Here is a 23,460-nt window from a genome sequence, read left to right on the forward strand (position 1 = left end):
TTCGACATAACGATGTACTTATGTAAGTTTAGAATCTCCGTTACGCAGCGAGTTTCGATCGTATTGAATCCTCATATGGTAAATTAGATATAACTAATTGCATTATGCGTCCCTGGGAGACGAGTGCTGCGATGGCATTTTCTCATTCGGGCACTGGACAAGCTCATGCTCACGTCAAAGTTTACCTTAATTGCGTTCCGCTTAAACTTATCGAGACATGACAAAGAAGTTCGAATTTAATTGGCGCATCGAAGTGCCGGAGCTCTTGACGAAGGGCGCGGTATTCGATCGATGGTTTGAAGACAAAGAGACGACCGAATACGAGCCGAATTGCCTATTCAAAGTCGATGAATACGGGTTCTTTATCTATTGGAAAAGCGACGGGAAGGTAGCCCAGTTTTTAGCTCTCTAAATAGATAATTATCTTATTATTATTTCTCGATAAACAAATACATGAATAAATTATTTACAATTTTTCGATAGGACGGGGAAGTCATAGAATTGGCTCAAGTAAGCGATATTCGTTATGGAGGTACACCGAAGGTAAATTTTCAAAATGAAAATAATTCGCGCGAGACCAAAAAATTATAATAAATAATAACGAATAACTATATCGAATAATTATATCGAATAACGATGGACGATGGGTCTGTCTAGGAGCCCAAATTATGCAACAAGTTAAGTAAACATGGAACGTTGGAACAGTTGGACGAAAAAAGTTTAACTATATGTTCTGGAGTGGATTATACAAACATCAATTATCAGCATATTGTATGTGCGAATGCACAAATAGCTAAGGTAATAATAAAAAAAAATTAAAAAGTATTAATCAATACCTATATCCGTGAATATAAGCTTTAAAAAATCAATAATATTTAGAATATTTAATTCTTTATTTATGAAACAGACAATTATTGATTTTTTGCTTCAAAGTCGCGATTAAATCATGTTTGCATTTAATTCATTATTTGAGAGAGAGAGATTACACGGTTCTAATTCTTTATTTTATATAATTACGCCTATTCTAAACTTATGCTGCTTTAATATAATCGATACATTTTATTTTCTATATTCTAATGCTGACTTGTGATTAATTCAGGATTGGCAGGCTGCTTTGCGATTAATTACGCACAACACAAAAGCGTGTAATGTTTGTCCGACGACACAGCTTATGAAACAGTATGTATTTATTAATTCGAACTCACACGATGTAGTTTCGCAAAATTATAATAAATATAAAATATAAAAATATAATAAAATATTTGTTTAAATGTTGGCGCTATGTTTTTCCTTTAATCATTACATAAAATGTGACTCTAATCGTTGATCAAATCTGCCAGTTGGATGCGGCTAAGTTTCCAAGTCGATCCAAAGGGAAAGGTCCCTGTGAAAGTGATATCAAAGACTTTTGCATCTGGAAAGACCGAGAAACTTGTTTATCAAGGATTATCGGAACTCGGTTTGCCCAATGGAAAGGTGAGTCATTAAATGCGAGAGTTTGTAGAAAGAAAAGTTCTTAATTAATGTTTAAACGCAATCAACAATTTAATTAGAAAAATTTCAAAGTCATCTTCAATTAATTACACGACGTATTGCTTTATTAATTCAATAGTAAAAATGTTTTACTCTTAAATGATATTTCGTAAAAATTAGTTCGTATAAATTTTATATAAAATATCTCGTATATATATAAAATTCACTCATTGTTTAACTGTTCTTATGGCATTATTTGGTATTTAAAAATGTTAGTGTTTACCAGAAAGAATTATTAAAGAGCATGTGTACGAGAAATCAAATTGTTCAAATAATTAAATAAATACAATAAAATATAATACAATAAAATAAAAATATGATATATTTCGCAAACCGCTTCTTTTAGAACGACAAAATAGAGCCTGAGGCTTTTACGTTCGACAAGTTCTACAGTTTATACTTTAAGATTTGTCCTAGAAATGATATCGAAGAACTTTTTCAATCAATGTAAGTACTTACAATCAGGCGGTAACTGTCAATATCAAACATTACGAAGCAAACGTTATTATTTTCGATTTACAGTACAAAAGGAAAAGCCGATGCTATAAATTTATCGCAGCTCGTGGAATTTATGAACACGAAACAGAGAGATCCACGACTCAACGAAATCTTGTATCCTTTGTACACTGAAAAGAGATGCACGGAAATTATCAATGACTACGAAATGGACGAAAAGATGAGAACGGAAAGTGAGTTTCTCTCTGACAAAAGAGAAATAATTTTATTTTATCACTATTAATTTTGAAAATAAAAAAATCTAATATTTCTGATTTAACTTTGCATATAGAAAAATTGACAAAAGATGGCTTTATACGATATTTAATGTCGGATGAGAATGCACCGGTATTTTTAGACAAATTAGAAGAATGGATGGAGATGGACCAGCCACTCTCACATTATTACATTAATTCAAGCCACAATACTTACCTCAGCGGCCGTCAATTCGGTGGCAAGAGCACCGTTGAGATGTATCGACAAGTTCTGCTTGCTGGTTGCAGGTAATGTTCGTTGTACAACAATGACAAAATAACTATAATATTGACAAAAAAAAAATAATTCTGAATAATAAAAAAAGATTTACCTCGATTTTAGATGCGTCGAATTGGACTGTTGGGATGGTAAGGGCGAAGACGAAGAACCCATCATAACCCATGGCAAAGCTATGTGCACTGACATTCTTTTCAAGGATGTGATCTACGCTATAAGGGACACCGCATTTGTCACTTCTGAATATCCTATAATTTTAAGCTTCGAGAATCATTGCTGCATGAAGCAGCAATATAAGCTGGCAAAATATTGCGATGAGATATTCGGCGATTTGTTGCTAAAGGAACCTCTGAAGGATTATCCTGTAAGTTATCGCGTGAAAAAGACGTCACATTTGATGATTATTTTTATGAATCAATTAATGAATTAATATTCAATACCTCGTAAATATATTTTTCCAGCTTGAGCCGGGGTGTCCTCTTCCTCCACCATGTGAATTGAAACGCAAGATATTAATAAAGAACAAACGGTTGAAACCAGAAGTGGAAAAAGTCGAGCTCGAACTTTTCCGTGCCGGACAATTCGAAGACAAGGATGATGATGTAGAAGATGCCAGCGCGCCTGCAGCTGCTCCACCTCCCGAGCCGCCAAAGGTTTATTAATTACATTAATGAACTTTTAGAGAAACGAAAACTAAGTTGCTCTTCCTTTCTCTGAAAAATTAAAAAAATTTTTGGAATTATCTTCGATATATTTACTGTCGTGTAGGAAAGCGAAGCTCCTGCCGGAGGCGAGGGAACCGAGGAGGTACAAGTGACTCAATACACGAGCAGCACTATGCGAGTTCATCCTTTACTTTCCTCGATGATAAACTACGCGCAACCGATAAAGTTTCAAAGTTTTGAAATAGCGGAAAGTACGTGGTATATTGACACCATAGAAATTTTTATGTCTATCTTTTTAGTAATCTCATATAATCTCATATAATTTTTAAAAATATCATGCCGTCCTATAATTAACTATATTAATTAATTATAAACTAACAAATCTGTATTTATTTCAAGAACCTATCAGTTGTGTCATTTTTTTGAAGTACTATTTGTCTTTAACTCTTGTCTTAGAAAGTACTCTTTTAAAATTTTATGAAACTACAAAAAAATTCTTTAATAAGTATGTAAATTTAAAAGTGCGTAAAGAATTTTATGTTACGTTTCTTTGCAATTTTTATGCACAAAAGTATTTTAAGTTAATCGAAATGGCAAAGCGTATATCCTGACTTAAGAAGGATTAAATGAATGAGCGTATACACGAGCGTGTGCACGAGTCGCATACATGACACGTACTAATGTCTCAACCCCGACATTCTAGGCAAGAATATACATCATAATATGTCTTCGTTCTCCGAGACTGCCGCTCTTAACTATCTGAAAACTCACTCCGTGGAGTTCGTTAATTACAACAAGCGGCAAATGAGTCGAATATATCCAAAGGGCACGAGGGCTGATTCCTCGAATTACATGCCTCAGGTAACTGCAATAATAACACAAACCCGCTCAAATTCCCCGTGGAGTTATTACTCATGTATTCCCGTTATTTAACAATAAGCTGTGCCAAAAGTCGCATTCTTTTTCGCTACGAACTATTTTTTATTCAATTTTTGATATTTATCTATATAGAACAAGAGAAAATAAATGAATTTTTTACATACTGTATAATTACCTTCTCATGTAATACGCTTGCACTTTATCTAGGTCTTCTGGAACGCTGGCTGTCAGATGGTAGCTTTGAATTTCCAAACTCCGGATCTACCGATGCAACTCAATCAAGGGAAATTCGAGTACAACGGGACTACGGGCTACCTGCTGAAGCCCGACTTCATGCGAAGACCTGATCGAAGCTTCGATCCTTTTTCCGAGGACGTCGACGGTATCATCACCGCGCAATGCACAGTTCAGATCATAGCCGGGCAATTCTTGTCGGACAAGAAGGTGGGCACGTACGTGGAAGTTGATATGTACGGTCTACCGGCGGACACAATTAAGAAAGAATTCAGGACACGAATGGTACCGGCGAACGGTTTGAATCCGGTCTATAATGAGGAGCCATTCTTATTTCGAAAGATCGTGCTTCCCGACTTGGCGATGCTTAGATTTGGTACTGAGATTCTATTTCTTTCCTCTACTTTTTACATATATAAAAAAATATAAAAATTATCCATGTATGTATCACAATATGAATTTGAAGCAAATTTCTCCTAAATATAAAAATATCAATTTTTAAAAGAGATGAAGAGATAAATGTGCCACCTATAAACAGGATATAATTTCTAATTATGTTTTATTTTACGCAGGCGTATATGAAGAGAGTGGCAAATTACTTGGGCAACGAATCTTACCTCTGGACGGTCTTCAGGGCGGCTACAGACACATCTCCTTAAAGACTGAAGCAAACTTCCCGATGGCGTTGCCGATGCTCTTCTGCAACATAGAATTGAAGATTTATGTTCCCGATGGATTCGAAGGTAACGTATGAAGCACAGCTCGAAAATAGTAGTACTTCTCGCGGCGTTTTCGCTCAAGTTCGCTTCCAATTTCAGATTTTATGGCCGCCTTGTCGGATCCGGGTGGTTTTAGCAAGGCTGCCGAGCAGCAGAATGAAACGATGAAAGGACTCGGAATAGAACAGACTGATGCCAAGGCTGAGGCTAAGAAGAAGAAAGAGGAAGAGGCAAAAAGAGGTATAACAAAGTCATATATAAAATACGATTGTATCTACTCTTTTCTTCTTACATCGGCTTGAAAAAAGTGATATCAAATTGAATGATAAAAGAACGATAAGAAAATTATATCAAACGTGTGTGCAATCTTTATTATACAATTCCAGAGGAACTAAAATTGGAACCCATCACCCTAGAATTCTTGAAGAAAGAGAAAGGTTTCAAAATCGGCAAAAAGCATCAGAAAGAATTGGATGCCATGAAAAAGAAGCATATGAAAGAAAGGCAAACCATGCAGAAGAATCATTGCAGTGCCATCGAGAAACTAACTAAAGGAAAAGAGTGCGTTTGCATTTTTTACTTAATTAATAATTCTGTGTTGAGAGAGAAAAAGAGAATTGTGCAAGAAAATTTATATCCTTTATACACTTTTAGCAAAAATTCTTTGGCGCAAGACGCTAATGTAAAGAAAGTTATAAGTGAACAAACGGCTCAATGGTCCGCTATAATGGAGAAACAGAGGAAAGAGGAATGGGAATTATTGAAAAATCAAACACAGGGCTCTCGCGACGAATTAAAGAGACTGATCGAAATTGTACAAGCCACGCAAGTTAAACAGATGCAGGCAAAGCACGACAAGTTGGTTTACATCTTAATTGATTATATAATACTTGCTGACGCACAATAATATAAATTCTGATTTACCACCAAATTATACGTTGATTTTGCAGAGACGCTAAGGAAATGAATACCAATCAAGCGAAAGCATCCGTGGAAACGGCGAAGGAGATAATGAACGACAAGACTTTGAGAACAAAAGGTGACAAGGATAGACGACTTCGTGAAAAGAAACAGCAGAACACGAAGAAGTTCTTGGAGGAGAGAAAGACTATGGAGATCAAGCAAGGTCGTGAAAAGGAGAAGCTGAAAGTTACGCACGGAAAGCAAGTGGAAGATTTAGACAAGGATATCGACGGGGTAAGCTTCTGCATAGAGATAAAAATTCGCTGTAATAAATATGCTAATTTTTGTAATAAAAGAATATATCGAGTTTTTTGTAATTGGATTACGAAGATAAATATTAACATTTAATTTTTTTCTTAATTTTAGAATAGTATTTTCGATTATAATTTTATATTTTGAAATTTGATTTTGTTTTTTAAATTACGAATGAAAAAATCACAATTATTATTAAATTTTGTTGTTTAACATTTATGAATAAAGAAGATAAATAATTAGTTAGTACATCGTACATAATTAGTACATAGTAAATAATTGAATAAATAATAAAGAAATAAAAAAATTGTACAATTTTTATTTATAAAATGTACTTTGAAATAATGCGCATCCATTAATCATGTTGCAGAATATTGAGATGTACAAGAATGAAGCGATTGAATATGATTTATCGCCTAAGACGGAACTTTATATATAAAACTATATTTTCTAATCAGCATACTTATCATATTTTTATATTCTATTTTATAATCTATTTTATAATCTTTTAATAATTATGATATATATCATAAATACTATATGTAAATTATTTTTAACAATTTATGACTTGTTATGAAGTTTATATTAAATATTTATAATATCTATGTATCGATCAATATATCTCTCAATAAATAAGAAAAAATGATGTTCAAGAAATATTTTATTAAAATACCCTACTATGAATATTCTGCTCAATTATAAGTATATAATAAATTTTTTCATTCATTTTTGAGAAGTTACAAAGGTAAGAACGTCTTTTCACAACAATACATTGTATAATATATTTTTTAAATATTTATTAATACAGTTCAACAACATCTTAAGGCATTTTTAAATTTCATCTTCCAAGATTGTGCGTAGCTCTATTATTGTTAATAATAATCACAATCGGAATGTATAATTCTATCTTTTGGCACGTAATTTTGTACATGGTTAATTTTTGTACGTTATTGGGAAACAAAAAATATATTATTAAATAAAAATCATAATTATATAAATACCGAGTATCTAAAAAATTTTCAAAAAATCCTTTTAAATTTTATCTAAGAATATACAGTATCCTTACTCTCTTGCAATTGAATATAATTTTGAACAAACGGCATACGATACACGCGCAAAGAGGCGATAGATCCGATACACGCTCCAATCCAATAAACAATCATATGCTCCGTAGACGTGGTTCCCAGACAACCGTATTTTAGAGAAGTCGCCAAAGCGGGATTGAAGTAACCACCGGTATAATTGAAAGCTGAAATACATAGTATGTGTGGAAAATATTGTAAAGGTAAACTGACATTTTTATGCCCACAAATGTATTGATTCGCCAACCTGCAACGACTAAAGCCGTCCCTACGAAAGCATCAATGATCGTACTAAATCTCGGATTCAAATCAACCAATGCACGAGATACCACTCTACATATACATGTTGCAATGCATTCCACAAGTGTTCCAATTATAGCAGATACCTAAAAGTCACTTTACATTTTCATCGATATTTAATAATAAAATTATTCTAAATTAAGCACACATTACGTATTACATAACAATATATTATATATATATATATATATATATATATATATATATATATATACCGGGCGTAAATTATAACTTAATTATAATTTAAATAAATCAATAATATGTATATATAAATTTATAATATATTTAAAAGTATAATTTGTGTATGATATATAAATGTAACATAAAAGTTAATAGGTTTACTTAATGAGACAACACATTATATGCAAATTAAATACTGTTGTGGAATTAAACGCTATTTCTCTTGCCTGTAAATCAGTAGTGCAATCTCCGTAGGCCCTGTTCTTGTGCGTAGAAACAAGTTGAAACGCCCACAACATTTGAATATATTTGAATATGATGAGACCGCCGGCCAATTCTGCACATATTGATAGAAAAGCAATGCCTAAAGGTTTTTTACCCTCAACTACATCCTCCATATGTGTGTAAGGACATGCTGAAGCTTCATCCCAATTCAGTGACCACCAAATCGTTAGCAAGAACAGATAAAGCGCGTACATCCATACTCCCCAATTGTCCGCAACTGTTTAGAGACAAATTTAACATTTTCGAGAGGAAATGAAGTACTTAAATAAGATAAATTGTTAATGCCATATAAAATAACATAGAAAATATTAATGTGAAAAAATTTAATCAAACATTTAAAAACAGATATAAAAAAACAGATACAAACGAATAATTATACTAAAAATAATATATAATAATATATATACAACATAAATATACAAAATAATAATTGCAAACTAAGTAATATTCAAATTTCATTTTTAAAAGCGCAAGTTTATCGACTATCAAAAATTAATCCTACAGTGTCGCACGGCTTTATATTGATATAAAGGAAGTAATTATTGTAGAGTCGCGCGAACTTACTTATAATGAGTTCGAAACATGCCCCACAAAGTTCCGCCGTAGCTATAAATTCTAAGACCAGAATTCTCGTGAGGGGATAAGAATTAAGATAGAATAATGCATAGAGCCTTAGCCAATACGCTATCCAAATCGTAACTCCAATGTATGCTGTAGATACTACCAAGTCTATTGATCCAACCATTATCCTATTAAGATACGTAACATTTAAAGTACAGGATCATGAACATTTACGAGCGCAATACAATACATTCGACCTAACTTTATATGCAATAAAGATCTATAATTTGCATCCAATATAGCGTTATGTAATTAAAAATCATAAAATATGATATACTTGTGCTTCTATCCTCATGTTATAAATTATTAAAACAAATTAACAAATACACTGTTAATAATAATTATCAATAAATATCTCGTAATATTATGCGTATTAAATAATAAAAGGGTGACAAGCACACAAGCACATTATGTAATTAATCAATTCTACAGATTATTCTCCTCTAATTTAATTGAGATAATAAATTTAATGAAAATATAAAAACTTACGAAATAAGTTGACCGAATATCACCGCTGGCTATTTTTTATTTCAGTTTCTATTATTTTGATTTTCATAAATACTTCACGCAAGAAATATTCACATTGAGAGTAGGTTCCGCGTAGCGGTTATTTAAAACTACAAGTATCGAATATATCTATACGAGTATGTCGCGCAGTCATGACCTTCGCTGAAATTGTCTCAAAGCGTAGTGGTCATATAGTGAATTCGGTCACCCGACTACATCGCATTAATGCGTATTAAAGGTTGTTATACATGTGAAATTATATAATAAAAAATATATTTAAATAATTAAAATTCAATTATATTATCATTCTTTTAGAGCGTATATATTATTTCATCATCAAAGTGTTTATATATTATATCATTGCATTTAGATACTTTATACATAGCAGCCTTTAATATGTACTAGTTTATAGTGCGAATGACTGAATTCACTGACAGACATATATGATAGACCAGTCTCCGCCACAAGAGGCAATGTAGAAACATATCAAGAACAGAAATAACATTTTAAGCATTTGTCTCCTTGTCTTGAGTAAGAGTGGGGATAAAATAAATGAGGGAAACGTATGTGAACATTGATATTTGAATATATTTAATATATTCAGATATCAATGTTTTTTTTCACATGTATATTCCCCTTATTTGATTTCATCCCTACTACTCTTATTCAAGACAAGAAGAGAAATACCTAAAATGTTACTTCATGTTTCTATGCTACCTCTTACGGCAAAGACTGGTCTATATGTCTATGATAGTAGTATCGTCTAACAATAAATTGCTGTTATTGGATCAGAGAAATTCAAAATAAATATTAAAGAAAAGTATATCGGAAAAATAAGATTATATACATCACAAGATATACCCCAATCACACATACTTAATTTAAAGATGTACTTTTATATTTTCCCGAATATATAATCGATGGAAATTCTCGTAGAAAATTGGGTAGTGCAATGTATCAATGATGTAGATATTGCGGAATGACACTCCATCAAAATTTGATACCTTTTTCTTTATTATTAATTAAAAAAAAACTTATGTCTAATAATCCGGTATTAAATAAACCATTACAAAGCATACGTAAAAAAGATCAATTACATAAAGAGACATTAGATGTACAATCTAAAATCAAATCTGCAATTTTATTCGTTATAAAGAAATTAACTACATATTTTATTATATAGGTTGAAATAAATGATTTCGTATATTTCATGAATGTGGATTAACATTAAGCTTATGACTGTAGAAAAAAAAACATTTATTTACAGGAATTAAAAGACTCTCCTTTGAGTTTTTTAGTAACAGGAGAATCATCTTGATTCTGCGTTCTTACTAGCCTAGGAATTCGTTTATTTTTTAAATAGGACATCGTTTCACTCGATGATCTAAAAATCAATAAAATATTTAATATATTAAAATATAATTGTTATATATTTTTAATTATATGAGAAAATATTGATAAAAAAATTGCATAATTTTTTATATAGTTGTATCACATTTTGATTGATATGGAAATACGTTTCGGAAGAAAGTGTATCTGGAGAATTTATCCATGGAAAATTGCGGTGAATGGGAACGAAGTCGAATCAGGAAGACGGTTCATGGTTGTATATGGTCATATTTTGATAGTGCGGAAAATAATTTTTTATCAATTACAAAACTATAGAAGGTATATTGTGTGTTATACCTCGTAATTTTTTGTTCAGTCAAGTTCATTTCCGTTGTATTACTCTCGGTCGAATTAGAACTTAGAGAATAAGGAATGATCTGATAAGTTCTACTACTAACAAGTTCATTAGATGATTCAGTATTTTCTGCCATAAATGAGACAATACGTGTTTCTGTATCTAAATTTGTAGGCTTTTTCTTATTCTCCACTTCCGACTTTGCTGCTTTTACGTCTGTCTGAGTTTCGCTCTTCGGCTTCAATTTGCCGTCTTGCGTGGGGAAATTTACAGTAGGCAAACTAATAGTTTTATCCCCTTTGGTATTGTTCATCAATTTAATTAATAGATTTGATAATTCCTCTCTTTTTCTTGTCACAATAATTTCCTCAAACCACGATTTCAAAGTTTTAATTGGCAAAGTATAATCTTTAATTGGATCCTAAGAAGGGGGACAAGAGTTCATAATTATATTAATACTTTAAACGTAATCAAAAGTGTATAATAGCAAATAATTGAAAAAAATAGACTTTTGTTTTCAATGTATATATGGAAGTTGTATATTCTTACCTTAAAAAAACTTTCCACATACTGTAATACATATAATCCACAATCTGTAAAATTTGATTGCTGAGGTACTTTCGGGCACGCTCCCTTAATGGTATCTTTTGAGAATGTCTTTTCTACACCAAGTTTAGCGATATATTCGCAACTTAAATAATCTCTTAATGTAGCGACTACTCGTGCTCTACTGGCGCCAGCAAGTGAATCAAATATCAATATGCAAGGACTGTAAATAAAATATTTAATTCATAATGAATTGTATAAATTACACCTGTCTGTGTGTGTGTGTGTGTGTGTATAATATATATGTAAACATGTGTACCTACATTTTTATAGTTTCTTTTTGTTGTTCAATTTTAACTTGAGTTTGGATTTTATTTTCTTCTGGTTGTTCCATCTCGTCCTGTGTAAGCAAAATATGTTATACTATGATCAACTGTTTTAGAACAGGAATAATTATCATTAATAAAATTTATCTTGCCTCTTCGTCGCTGTCCATTTCCATCTCCTCATCATCGCCTTCAGCTTCATCCCTTTCAGATCCATCATCCGGCTGATCTATCGTTATGGTCGTAGGTACAGGAGTGATAGTTGTAGAACCAATTGTAACAGCTTTTGCTTTCAATTCTTTCAGCCTTTTACTTTTTTTCACAGTCTTATGAACATCATCTTCGTTTGTTTTCATAGCACATGTGGAAACTTTTCCAACCAGTCCAGGAAAACAAATGATAGCCAAAAACCAGTGTGCACTACAAACAATATTATATTGTCATATAAAAAAATATAGCATATATTACTCATGTTAAAAATCTAAGAATACTTACTGTTCGTTGATAGGAATTATAATAAAATCTTTCTCAAATATGTTGACATTTTTTGTCCACTTCTGTACTCTTGCGTGTCGTTTGGCGGCAGGCGTTATTGGCACAATGCTTTCGGCAGCTTGAGCATGTGGACTGGTCAAACGTTTATAAAAGTATGAACTGAACACATGAGTCCTATGTTGATCAGATTCTGATAATATCTCTAAAGTTAGGTACTTTAAATAAAAATCTATAATCACGTCGTTCAAAAACTGATCTTCCGCAAGGCATAAATAATCTTCAGTATTGATGGCTATTCCCCCTTTTGCAGGAGGTGGTGGATATACAGTTATTCTGTAAACAGAAACTTCTGTATTTAAAAATTTAACTATACAGAAAGTAAAAAATACTAAAGATGAAACAGATAAAATTATAAATTATACTTTATCATGTGTGTGTATATATATTTGCATGCACATAAAAAATATTAAATAATTAAAAGACAAAGTTAATTATTAAATAAAAGTCTTACGTTTGTATGCTATCACTGACACTGACAGTATTTGGTACTGAGCTTTGACTCTGTTTTCGTGTAGTAGTATTAACCGACTGTTGACCATTCTGTAGAGATTAAATATATTATAGAGATTATATATATATATATATATATATATATATATATATATATATATATATATATATATATAACGAATTTAGTTTAGGAATACATACATCTCTGGGCGAAGCTCGTAAAAGTATATCATTTGCTTCTTTAGGATTCAAATCTTCTATTTTATTTCCACGTGAAAATAAAGTCGTTAATTTGGACTTCGAATCGTCTGGTAATTTGTCTGACAATAATGTAATACGTCTATGTGTATGATCTAAAAAATAATAAAATAAAAAAAATATATTAATTTACTCATTAAAAATCTTATACTTTTTGTATATATATGTTGTGTCGAAAATTATAAAGATTAAAAAAATGTATATATTGCTAAGAATAATTATTTGAATAAATAAATAATATTAATTGCGTAAATACCTTTTCCAGCAGGATCATAATATGGTCCTTTTGGATCTTGCATTCCTAACAACTCGCGTATCATGGCGGCTGCACTTGGAGATGTATAAAAGAATAATACCGGCATTGCCTTTCCAAAATGAATCAATAGTTTGACTATATCTTTATATTTCACATCCAGAGTAACAAAACTTGTAGCTGTAAAATATCGGAATATTTTAAAATGCTAATAAATATTTTTAAAATGTCTTTTTGTAATGAGTAAAATGAACTTACCATCTTCTAATAAAGGTACACTAAATCTTACACCACTATGGGAAATCACTACGTTTTCCCGAGGAATATATTTATAAGAACCTATTCTGACCGTTCGACATTCTATAGCAAGCTGTGGTAATTGTTCATTATCTGAAAAGCTCTGATTATCACATATCCCTGAAATTTTATATTACTTTGTCATTATATCCACTTATATCACTTTATGGAATTAACTAATATTTTAATTGTTCAATTATTTATATTTTGTAAAATATAAATTATATTATGAAATATTACCTTTACTGCTTACTTCCTTATGCACCATATAATCATTATATGAACTAAAAATAGAAGTGTTTGTAATTACTGGTTCTTTTTCTAGAATGGTGTCCATATCTTCGTTAAAAGCGTTACTTGTGTTGCTTAATGGTGCATTGTTATTAATGCTTTCAATTTTTTTACTTCTACTTTCCTCTTCTTCGTCAGACGATATTGTCAAACATTCTAAAAATTAATAAAATAAACATTAGCGCTATATTATATTTTGTGCATCAAATACATTCTTGTACCTGGCTCTTTATGAATAGGCTTTGGTTTAGCTCTACCCTTTCCTTTGAGTCGCTTGGATATAGGACCATCTTGCTCCATTTTCTCTATTTTTATGGCATTTCTTTCATTATTTTTTTTATAGAATATCTGTAAAGAAATATAATTATAATATATAACTAAATAACTGAAAAATATTGATGAAATAAAAATTACGAATAGAAATGTACAATAATATTAAGATGATCGTTGTAAACTGCTGTCAGTATGACCTGTAATATGGCAATAATACGAAATAATTGTAAACTAACTCTTCTCTCTAAGTCTCATGAAACACTTCTTAATGACTATGTGCTGAAATAAGAGCATTTACAATTTGTTACATTAAGAAATGCTATATTAATACACAAATCTTAAGTAATCTAAATTTGTTAGTCGTTGATCAGTCACACATTTGAATCATTATAACAGATGAGCATTGCATTAATAAATATAATATCGGTCTTCTGGCACCGCAGTCATTATCCTTACATCGACAGGCAGCCCAGTCTCCTTCCTTTTTGCTATAGGTATCGACTTGACTTCCTCATTTAATTTTGTATTACATCGTTCACATCGGTTGAAGTGGAGTGAACTGTAGCCGCAATGTGGACAGAGAGCAAGCATTCCATTGACGAAAATAGGCTCCTAGTAATAACACGGTATACTTCGTACTTGTAGCATACTTTGTTTTGAATAATGTACTAGGTGTACTCCCTTAAGTTATTACAAAATCCTTATCAATTGCAGCAATGTGATATTATCACACTTGCATTGTGATTATTATTAGTTTCATTATCATATATACTATTTATTCCCCGTTGTATTTTGCATTTTACTTTTTTAAATGTAGTATATTATAATTATATATATATATATATATATATATATATATATATATATATATATATGTATATATATAATTTTATATATCATTTATACAAATACATCAACTAAATACGCAATATATATCATTATCCATTATTATTATAATATTAAAGTAAAGGAATTGGCATAGTATATAAAAATATTATAAATATAAATAAATAACAAAATATATTGTTTTGTATATATTAATATTAAATTCAGATTGATACAAAATTCATCAAATACTTTCATCATTCAATATATAAGGCTGTGTCCTCACTGCAGCCATATTGAATTATGACGTCACAAGCGAGAAATCCTCTCTACGAATTTTATTCTTGTAAAATATATCGAAATAAATTTGTTTTGAATGTACCCACTCGTATTCGATAATATAGATTAGTAAAATATATCGAAGATTTACTTTTTAATTCGTGAATTAATAAATAGCTATTAATCTTGCTCAATTATCATAAAAGTTTTATGCCAAAATGAGTTTTACTACATTTGATCAAGATTTAGCTATTTATTAATTTACGAATAAAAAGAAAATTTTCGATATATTTTACTAAATGTATATTATCGAACAAAAGTGATCACAGTAAAAAAAACTTATATATTTCAATGTATTTCCCAAAAATAAAATTCATATGATAGGTTTATTCTTTGTATGAATTTAGATGAATTTTTTACATTTTTTTGCTTTTTCTTTCTTTCTCTTCAACTTCTAAATATATATCTATTTCATTTTTAGTTTGTTACAAAATTCTGTTTTTCTAAATATATTTACAATATGTAAAAATAGAATTAAAAAGATAATATAATTTTTATGCCAATATCTTTTCCTTTTTTCTTCTATATTTTTTAATAAATTGGCGATCTTACCTCAGTTGATAAAGATGCATTACTGTTTTCATCTGATGCACTAAAAACGTTATTGTTTTAGTAATTAAATATAAAATTTTAATAATTAAACATAAAATTATCAATATGTGAAGCAATTAGGATATCATACTTGGCATTTTGTGATAAATTTTCGGTGGTTGTAGTAGAGCTTACAACTTCTTGAACAGAATTACAATCACTATGATCATTGCCATCAAAAGATATAAGTGTTCCGACACATTCTTCCACTATATAATTTATACCCAATGTGGGATCATCTACCAAGGAAACTGTTGGTTTACCAGAGAAGGAAATGTTTATCTAAAAAAATATTTTATATAATAAATAATCATTCATTATTGCTTAATCATATATTGATAAATTCAAAATTCATATACATGTATACCATAATAACATGCAAATGGGTGCATCTAGAAGCACCCATACAATTAAATGTAATTTTTATCTTTTAATTTATCAATCACACATTTGTTTGTTTATTTAGCCATTCAGTGAGCAATTGTGCTTTTGGCTGCACACATTGTAAAAAATATTTAATCAGTGAAATTTTGAACATTAAAAATTTCAAAATTCATATATACGATAACTACATACAAAACATAACTACATACAAAAAAATAGCATGCAATTGTAAAAAAAGAAATAAAAAAAATTTAAACAAATAAAAAAACATGATATTATATTTATTATTTTAACATTATATAAAATCTCTCTGTTTTTTTCTTTCCAATTGCATAGCAATTTACTAATCATTCTGTACTGTTTTTCAAATGTACATATCTTCAACACATATAGACATACCTGACCCAAGACTGCACGTACCTGATCCAATAGGTCGTGTACAGTGCAGTCCTCGTTTGGTATCTCAAACGTGATTAATCTCTGTTCTCCACTAGCTAATATTACTAACATTTTTGCTTCATTTCCTTTAATTTGATGTTGAACTATGGCAGTTGATGGATCATTAATAATTTTTTGAAGATAAGCAACGCTCTCATTTGAATTATTTTCGTGTTCCGATTGTGGCGAAGAAACCTGTTGTATCACATGTATCTTCTCCTGCACGCATTCCAGAGGATCGACTTCCATACTAGTACTACTAACGTGCATATTATGTTCAGCTGAAGAGGGAGGCGACGTTACCATGGATGATTTTTGTTGCATTTGTTGCTTTTGCGAAGGGATCGAAATTTGCTGCGTCCTTTGTTGCACAGAATTTGCAGACGAGGCAAGGGTCAAGCGACGCGCGGGATTATTCGACGAATTTTGAACTGGATGCTGCGCAATATTAGAATGTTGTCGTTGTGCGTTATTTTGTTGAAACCTTAATTTCTCGACAGGCTGTCTTTGTAATTGCATTTGCTTCTTGGCTTGCTTGATTTGTTCATTCAAATGCTCCATATCAGGAGGTTGTATCCTTGTTGGTGTTTTAGAGATTTCGGGAGGAACTATAGCTACGGGCCGTAACGTATTCAGATCAGAAGCACGAATAGAAGCACGAATTGGTCTTACAGTTACAGTCTGTCCCAGTGAATTGACAGCTTTGTTGGAAATGGGCATCGCAAATTTGGAATTTCCTACCACAGTAGAATTTTGAATTCTATTTTCTGATGTAATTCTTGCATTTGCCCCATCTGGAGTTTGAGATGTCGCACCTGCCTGTACGTTATTGGACAACTGTTGATTTTTATTATGATAAGATTTGGCTAGTTTTTTTTCTGTTTGCCCAGAATTTACATAAAGAGGTGGCTAAATGTGAAAGTAGTTGTTAGATAGTAAATATGAAAGAGTTGAAATTATAAAGAAAGTTTTGTCTAAAAATTACTCCAATACATAAACTTACTGGTGATGCAATGTTATTTTGTACGTTATTTTTAGTTATAACGGCAGTTGAATTTTTTTCTTGCAACGTTTGTTTTGTCGTTGTAGCATTTTGCATTTTTATCCACTGTACTTGTTGCCCTTCATTATTACATTCCGTTTTAGTACCTGGAAAACAAGATTTATATTCACAATATTGTATGCAGATGTTGAGAAATTGTTGTATAAGTAACTAATGTTACTTATACAAGATAAATAACTAATGTTACTTATATATAAGATACTAATATATAATAAAGCAGCTTTGCAGACTTAACATTTTATAAAACACATTATAAAATAAAAACTTGCTGATATTTACCTGTATTATCTGCAATGCTTACTATATTTTCATTAACAACATGTGCATTCACCGTATTAGATTTTAATATGGCCTGTGTTGTAGCTATGTCATTTGTTTTGATTATAAAAACATTTTGTCTGAAAAAAGATAATAAACTTTATATATATATATATATATATATATATATATATATATATATATATATATGTATGTATACATACATACATACATACATACATACATACATATATATAATATTGTTTCATAAGTATTACAATCTTATTCTAACTAAAACATGCAAGATATTAGTATGTTAATTATATTAAATATGTGTATTAAAAAATATATTAATATAAGAAATGTTCATTAATAAAATAGTATATAATTGAATATTGTTACATTTAAAAAAAAGTTAGTTTTTATATGGATACTATTTATATTAATTAGATGAAGATAATGAAGAGGAGAGTGAATGAGAGTTAAAAGTTTTTAGAAACTTTTTACTTTTTGCATGAAAGACCATTTTTTATTATATTGCATTTTTATATTATTTATATAAGTATTTGATAAAAATTAATATACACACAAATTATATTTGATAAACAAATATTCTTTTCAGTTTAAAAAAAGATTAGATATTGTTCTATCATTTTTTATATAATTTAATATAATTTAAATTATTATTATTTATATAATTTTATATAATTTAAATTATCATTACTCTAACATTGCCAGTACTCATCACTTTTTTTAAACATATAGCTTTTATATAATATAATGAGATTCTATAGTATAAAATTAATAAAACAAGAATTGTTCACAAATTAATCATTAAAATAGCAATTTATGATTTAAATTATAATAAAATTAAAGAAACTTAAAACTTAAACTTAACTTATTTATAAAATTAAAAATATTTATCGGTATAAAAATATTAATATATAAAAATTGCTCATAGGCCACACATATTACGAAAAAATAAATTGCATGAAATAATGTGCACAATATATTATTTCAGTATCATTTATAAATACACATTCATATATATAATTTTCATATATATATTATATTTTATTAAATTTAATAACTGTATTTTTTTTATTTGTTAAGATTAATATAGATTCTTTATATTCGCACACACACATACAGGCACACAATACATCCATAATCAATAATATTAGTAAACAGGCTCTTATGACAATTTGGTAATATTTTCTTTGAGGCACACGCGTACAAGATATTTTGAAATTCTATATAAATTCTGAATTATTCTTTTTTGAACAAAAGAAGGGAAAGATTTATGAATCTTATTAAAAAATCGATTGACGAATAGTGTTAAAAGTGTAGAATCTCAAACTTTTTTTTAAATTTTTTTATAAAAAGTTTTAAAAATATTTAGAACTATAATTTTTTAATAAATATTATTACAACATATTGTATCATCCTATAAATATAGCAATATTATTATAAAATAATAGTGTATTATTTTATAATAATATTGTATTATATTAATAAGTGTATTATATTTTTTTTAAATATACATTTTGCAAATATAATACATATATGCATATAAAACACATAGAAGACAATGCAATAGAAGACTACTTTAAGAAGCATCTATTGTATCAATGTCTCTTCCGTGTTATGCCTAATATATGTGTTAATTCTGATATGTACAAGTTGCTTTTTCATATTGAATAAAAAAAATATTAATATATATAATATATTATTCAAATTGTACAAAATATTATTCTTAATTGTATATTCTATGTTTATAAAATTATACATTTTAGAAATCAAAACAACATTTCAATGAAAATGTATGGCCCATTGTATAATAAGATTATAATACATATTCCTACAAATTAAAATATTTAGAATTTTAAAATCTCATTCAAGTTTTTATTTCTAACAACTGATAACGTATATCCCAAATTTATCTCCTCTGAAATAAGCACTATACTCTCTTAAAATGGTAAGTTTAATTAAATTCTCGAGTTCTCGTGAAATATCAAGAGCTTAGAGAAATAGAACTGTTATTTCATTATTCGAGTACATTCAAAAGTAATTGAAAATGCATGCCATATGAGTTACCCTTGCTCCAATCGTGTTGCAGCTATTTGATTCCCTAAATTAATAGTTTGCGGGGAGAATATTGCCTGCCTGTTTTGTGGTGCAGCGGTATAAGTCACAAGCTGTTGTGAACCATTACCGCTGTTATTAACGTCTTCAACAACTAAAACCCGTTGCCCGCAGAGTCTCGGTACTTGCTCAAATGTAAAAGTACCGCTGGGATTCGTCACAACATTAAAATATTGTGCCATATTATTCAACACTTAACCGCTGGCAATTATATGATCTTTTCTCAATTAATAAAGATCAAGATTGGATTGTCGCTAATACAGTGAGATAGACCAATCCATCAATATCATATCTGCTAGAATTTGTGCGGTAAAACCTACGGAAAATAATTACGAATTATGTTCGATTTTCGCGATTATATTCCGTATAATTTTAAATAAAATATAATTTCTAGTATTTATTTACAAAAGATTAATAAATAATAAAAACAAAATTATTAAGAAAATAATGGAAATTAAAAATAGAAATGTAAATGAAAATCTAATGTGTAGAAAGTTATACAGTGTTGCAAACTTTAAATACACCACAAACTTTATTAAAAATATAGAAAATTGTATCTATATAATTATAGTTTTTATAGTTTTGTAACTGAAATTTGCATTTAATTTTATTAAACAAATATTTCATATATAATATCATGAGTAGAAATTGTATATTAATTATAATTTATTATATAATACCGACAAAGCATGCTTTTGTTTTAAATAAATCATAAAGATCTTCAATGTCTATCAAAGATAAACTCTCTAATGGAAATATAAATTTTCACACATTTGATATTGTTCAACTTTTAAAGTAGTCTCCTATAAAAATTAATTTCCCTCAAGAAATTTTAAGCATAAATTCTATTAATTGTAAAAAAAAATAAAAAATATAAACGATATATTTATATTACTCTAATATTCATCTAAATATTTTGTTCCATTATAAACAAATTATCAATTTTTGTACAACATGTGCTTCAAAGAACCCTTATTGAAAAAAAAATTAATTATAAATATGATCACATATGTTTTAGTCTAATGTTTAGTCTAATTGTAAGTTATACAATATGTTGATTTGTTCATCAAACAAACATTTTGCAACTCATAACAACATGCAAGAAGATACATATGAAATAATTAGATGATAAAACATGATATATTGTGAAAAAAACTTTTTGTGCGAAAAAAGCAATAACTATAATAGAAATAAATGTATATAACAAAACTTTCTATATTGTCTCAAACTACTTATAATATAAAATATAATTACTTATAATACAAAATGCCTGATGAGGCAACAACTACAAGGACTACTCTTTAATTGAAATTTCAAAATAATCTATATATTGCTAATTTACTTTATAAAAGATAGTTTTTCACAATTATATTTACCATTATATATATATGTATATGTTACATATATATATATATATAAAAGGATGTGTAAGGAATACATACGTATGATATGTTATGAAAAATATTACCTAAATTATATATCATGAGTTACGTTCCAATAAATTTTGGACAAATTTATACGTATCTCATGGCAAGTGAAATCAAAAAGAAAAAAAAAATGGAAAAAAAACATAATACTTATGTCTTTCTGATTAAGTTTATAATTAACAAGATTCATGTCCAAAATCAAAATCAAGTTTTTAATAAAATAGCATATAAATTAATATAAAAATCATATTTAAATCAATGTTAAAACAAAAAGAAAAGATTTAATAAATTTATAAAATAATTAAAATATTCTGATGCAATTTTAATAATTTATTAAATAAGTCTTGAAATACATATAACAAATCGATATTAATTTTTTATGTTACGTTACATTGGAACTGAATAAATTTCTAACAAAATATATAAATAATAGATTATATATATATATATATTTTTAAATGCTTTCTTGCAAAATGTAAGACAATATTTCTCTCTTTTTATGTTATGTTATATTAGAACTGAATAAATTTCTAACAAAATATAAATAATAGATTATATATTTATTTATATTTTTTAATGCTTTCTTGTGCAAAATGTAAGAAAATATCTCTCTTTGTCACATCACTGTCAAAAACTATATTATGTATTTAAAAAAATATACTTAATATTATATTCTAAAGGCTAGTCGCAAATATAATCAGAATAAGATAATTAACTGCAAACACTTGTCACAGGAAGCTTTGCGATGAATCGTAACGTGCGATAGAGCTGCAACTCTAATCCTCGTGGGAGTTGACACAAGATTCTCTCTCGTCCCGAAATGCTTAGTTGCATTAGTTAATACATTGGAAAAACGACGGTTAACGATCGCGCGAATTTAATCCGATCGAAGGGAACGGCATACGGGAAACGGCTACTCCGCTCCCGTTCTGATCATAACCTAAAAAGCAACGGACAAAGAGAGCCGCGCTTCTTCCCTTGCCTCGCGACGTCACTAAGATCGATCGAAATCTCCAGCGAGGACGCGAGACGAATGCTAAGGAGAAACGTCAAATAGGCACGGTTACTCACGATCAAATCAGGGGATCAGTCGCGGGATCTTCCGTTGCGGGAAACTCTCATAACCTCGTCGCGTGGATTACGGGGGATTAGTCGCCGAAGGCCGGTAGATCTTATCTCGCGGAAACACGAACGGTCGGACGCGACAGCTCGAGATCGCGGAACAACACGTGGCTAGTCCTCCGCGCGCCTGCAAGACACGTACGGCGTTGTACGGGGGGCGGACGATCCCTCTCGATCTCTCTTCGTGCACGCGCTTGGATAACCGTCTCGATCCCAGGAATCAACATATACAACAGCGATACTCACGATCGTCCGCGTATACAGTTTCGCCGATACGCGAGACCGAGCTTGATACGACGCGCCGTGAACAGCCCCTCGATTCGCTTTTCTCCCTCACTTCGCTGTGTGCGGCGCGAGTAAATAACAACTATACTTCGCCATTACGTATCCACTTGTACGAATCGCGCTGCGACCACTGCGATCGACGGACGAACCAGCGAGGTGGATGCAGGCGAGCGCGCCACTGCGCAATGTCCTACGCCGCCAACTTCCGGGACGCCGCTCAACCGCCAAGTTCAATCTCGCGCCGTCTCGCTCGAGGCGTATAGACAGTGTTAATACTGAAATATTATTAATACTAATTATAATGTCATAAAGCTCCTATAACGCGGTAAATAAATTATGTCAGAAATCATATGTATAAATCATCCTCATATATAACGCGTAAATAAATTCAAATTTTCTTTTATAATGAACAATATATTTAAAAATTTTTTATAATCCATGAA

At 29.9% G+C, this 23,460-nt stretch overlaps 3 protein-coding genes and 1 long non-coding RNA gene across 15 annotated transcripts; 1 reads left to right on the plus strand and 3 right to left on the minus strand.

Annotated features, from left to right (window-relative positions):
- Positions 1–159: 159 nt before the first annotated feature.
- On the plus strand, positions 160–6,878 carry LOC145968863 (1-phosphatidylinositol 4,5-bisphosphate phosphodiesterase). Its single transcript, XM_083094720.1, has 19 exons — positions 160–388; positions 484–543; positions 658–798; positions 1,100–1,179; positions 1,341–1,476; positions 1,880–1,980; positions 2,056–2,222; positions 2,321–2,531; positions 2,626–2,884; positions 2,982–3,173; positions 3,289–3,436; positions 3,889–4,046; positions 4,272–4,674; positions 4,871–5,041; positions 5,117–5,257; positions 5,404–5,578; positions 5,672–5,875; positions 5,968–6,214; positions 6,603–6,878. Exons 1-19 carry the CDS (start codon positions 218–220, stop codon positions 6,669–6,671), a joined length of 3,234 nt encoding a protein of 1,077 aa, XP_082950846.1. The 5' UTR covers positions 160–217; the 3' UTR covers positions 6,672–6,878.
- LOC145968872 (uncharacterized) lies at positions 1,651–5,053 on the minus strand. Its single transcript, XR_014437902.1, has 4 exons — positions 4,240–5,053; positions 2,961–3,233; positions 2,615–2,882; positions 1,651–2,521 (listed from the first exon to the last, which is right to left on the minus strand). It is a non-coding gene; the product is annotated as an uncharacterized LOC145968872 (long non-coding RNA).
- A 126-nt stretch (positions 6,879–7,004) lies between the features above and the next one.
- On the minus strand, positions 7,005–9,675 carry Aqp (aquaporin). The gene is made up of 5 exons (XM_083094728.1): positions 9,190–9,675; positions 8,644–8,828; positions 8,022–8,296; positions 7,562–7,700; positions 7,005–7,481 (listed from the first exon to the last, which is right to left on the minus strand). Exons 2-5 carry the CDS (start codon positions 8,822–8,824, stop codon positions 7,276–7,278), a joined length of 801 nt encoding a protein of 266 aa, XP_082950854.1. The 5' UTR covers positions 8,825–8,828; positions 9,190–9,675; the 3' UTR covers positions 7,005–7,275.
- Positions 9,676–10,322: 647 nt separating this feature from the next.
- LOC145968862 (uncharacterized) lies at positions 10,323–23,199 on the minus strand. 12 transcript variants are annotated; one of them, XM_083094709.1, is made up of 20 exons: positions 22,979–23,196; positions 20,136–20,499; positions 18,060–18,178; positions 17,721–17,866; positions 16,679–17,626; positions 15,987–16,177; positions 15,857–15,896; positions 14,597–14,752; positions 14,089–14,215; positions 13,817–14,023; positions 13,538–13,696; positions 13,283–13,459; positions 12,970–13,121; positions 12,770–12,858; positions 12,259–12,591; positions 11,916–12,183; positions 11,761–11,837; positions 11,441–11,660; positions 10,894–11,312; positions 10,323–10,591 (listed from the first exon to the last, which is right to left on the minus strand). In XM_083094709.1, exons 2-20 carry the CDS (start codon positions 20,363–20,365, stop codon positions 10,465–10,467), a joined length of 4,185 nt encoding a protein of 1,394 aa, XP_082950835.1. In that variant the 5' UTR covers positions 20,366–20,499; positions 22,979–23,196; the 3' UTR covers positions 10,323–10,464. The 12 variants fall into 12 exon arrangements, with proteins under 12 accessions (XP_082950835.1, XP_082950839.1, XP_082950836.1 ...); XM_083094713.1 differs by having other exon boundaries at positions 16,679–17,554; positions 22,682–23,196; XM_083094710.1 differs by having other exon boundaries at positions 16,700–17,626; positions 22,682–23,196.
- Between the last annotated feature and the right edge of the window lie 261 nt (positions 23,200–23,460).

The sequence above is a fragment of the Camponotus vicinus genome, unplaced genomic scaffold, assembly GCF_025532165.1.
Source record: "Camponotus vicinus isolate PSW18456_S1 unplaced genomic scaffold, iyCamVici1.0 SCAF_3, whole genome shotgun sequence".
NCBI lineage: Eukaryota > Metazoa > Arthropoda > Insecta > Hymenoptera > Formicidae > Camponotus > Camponotus vicinus.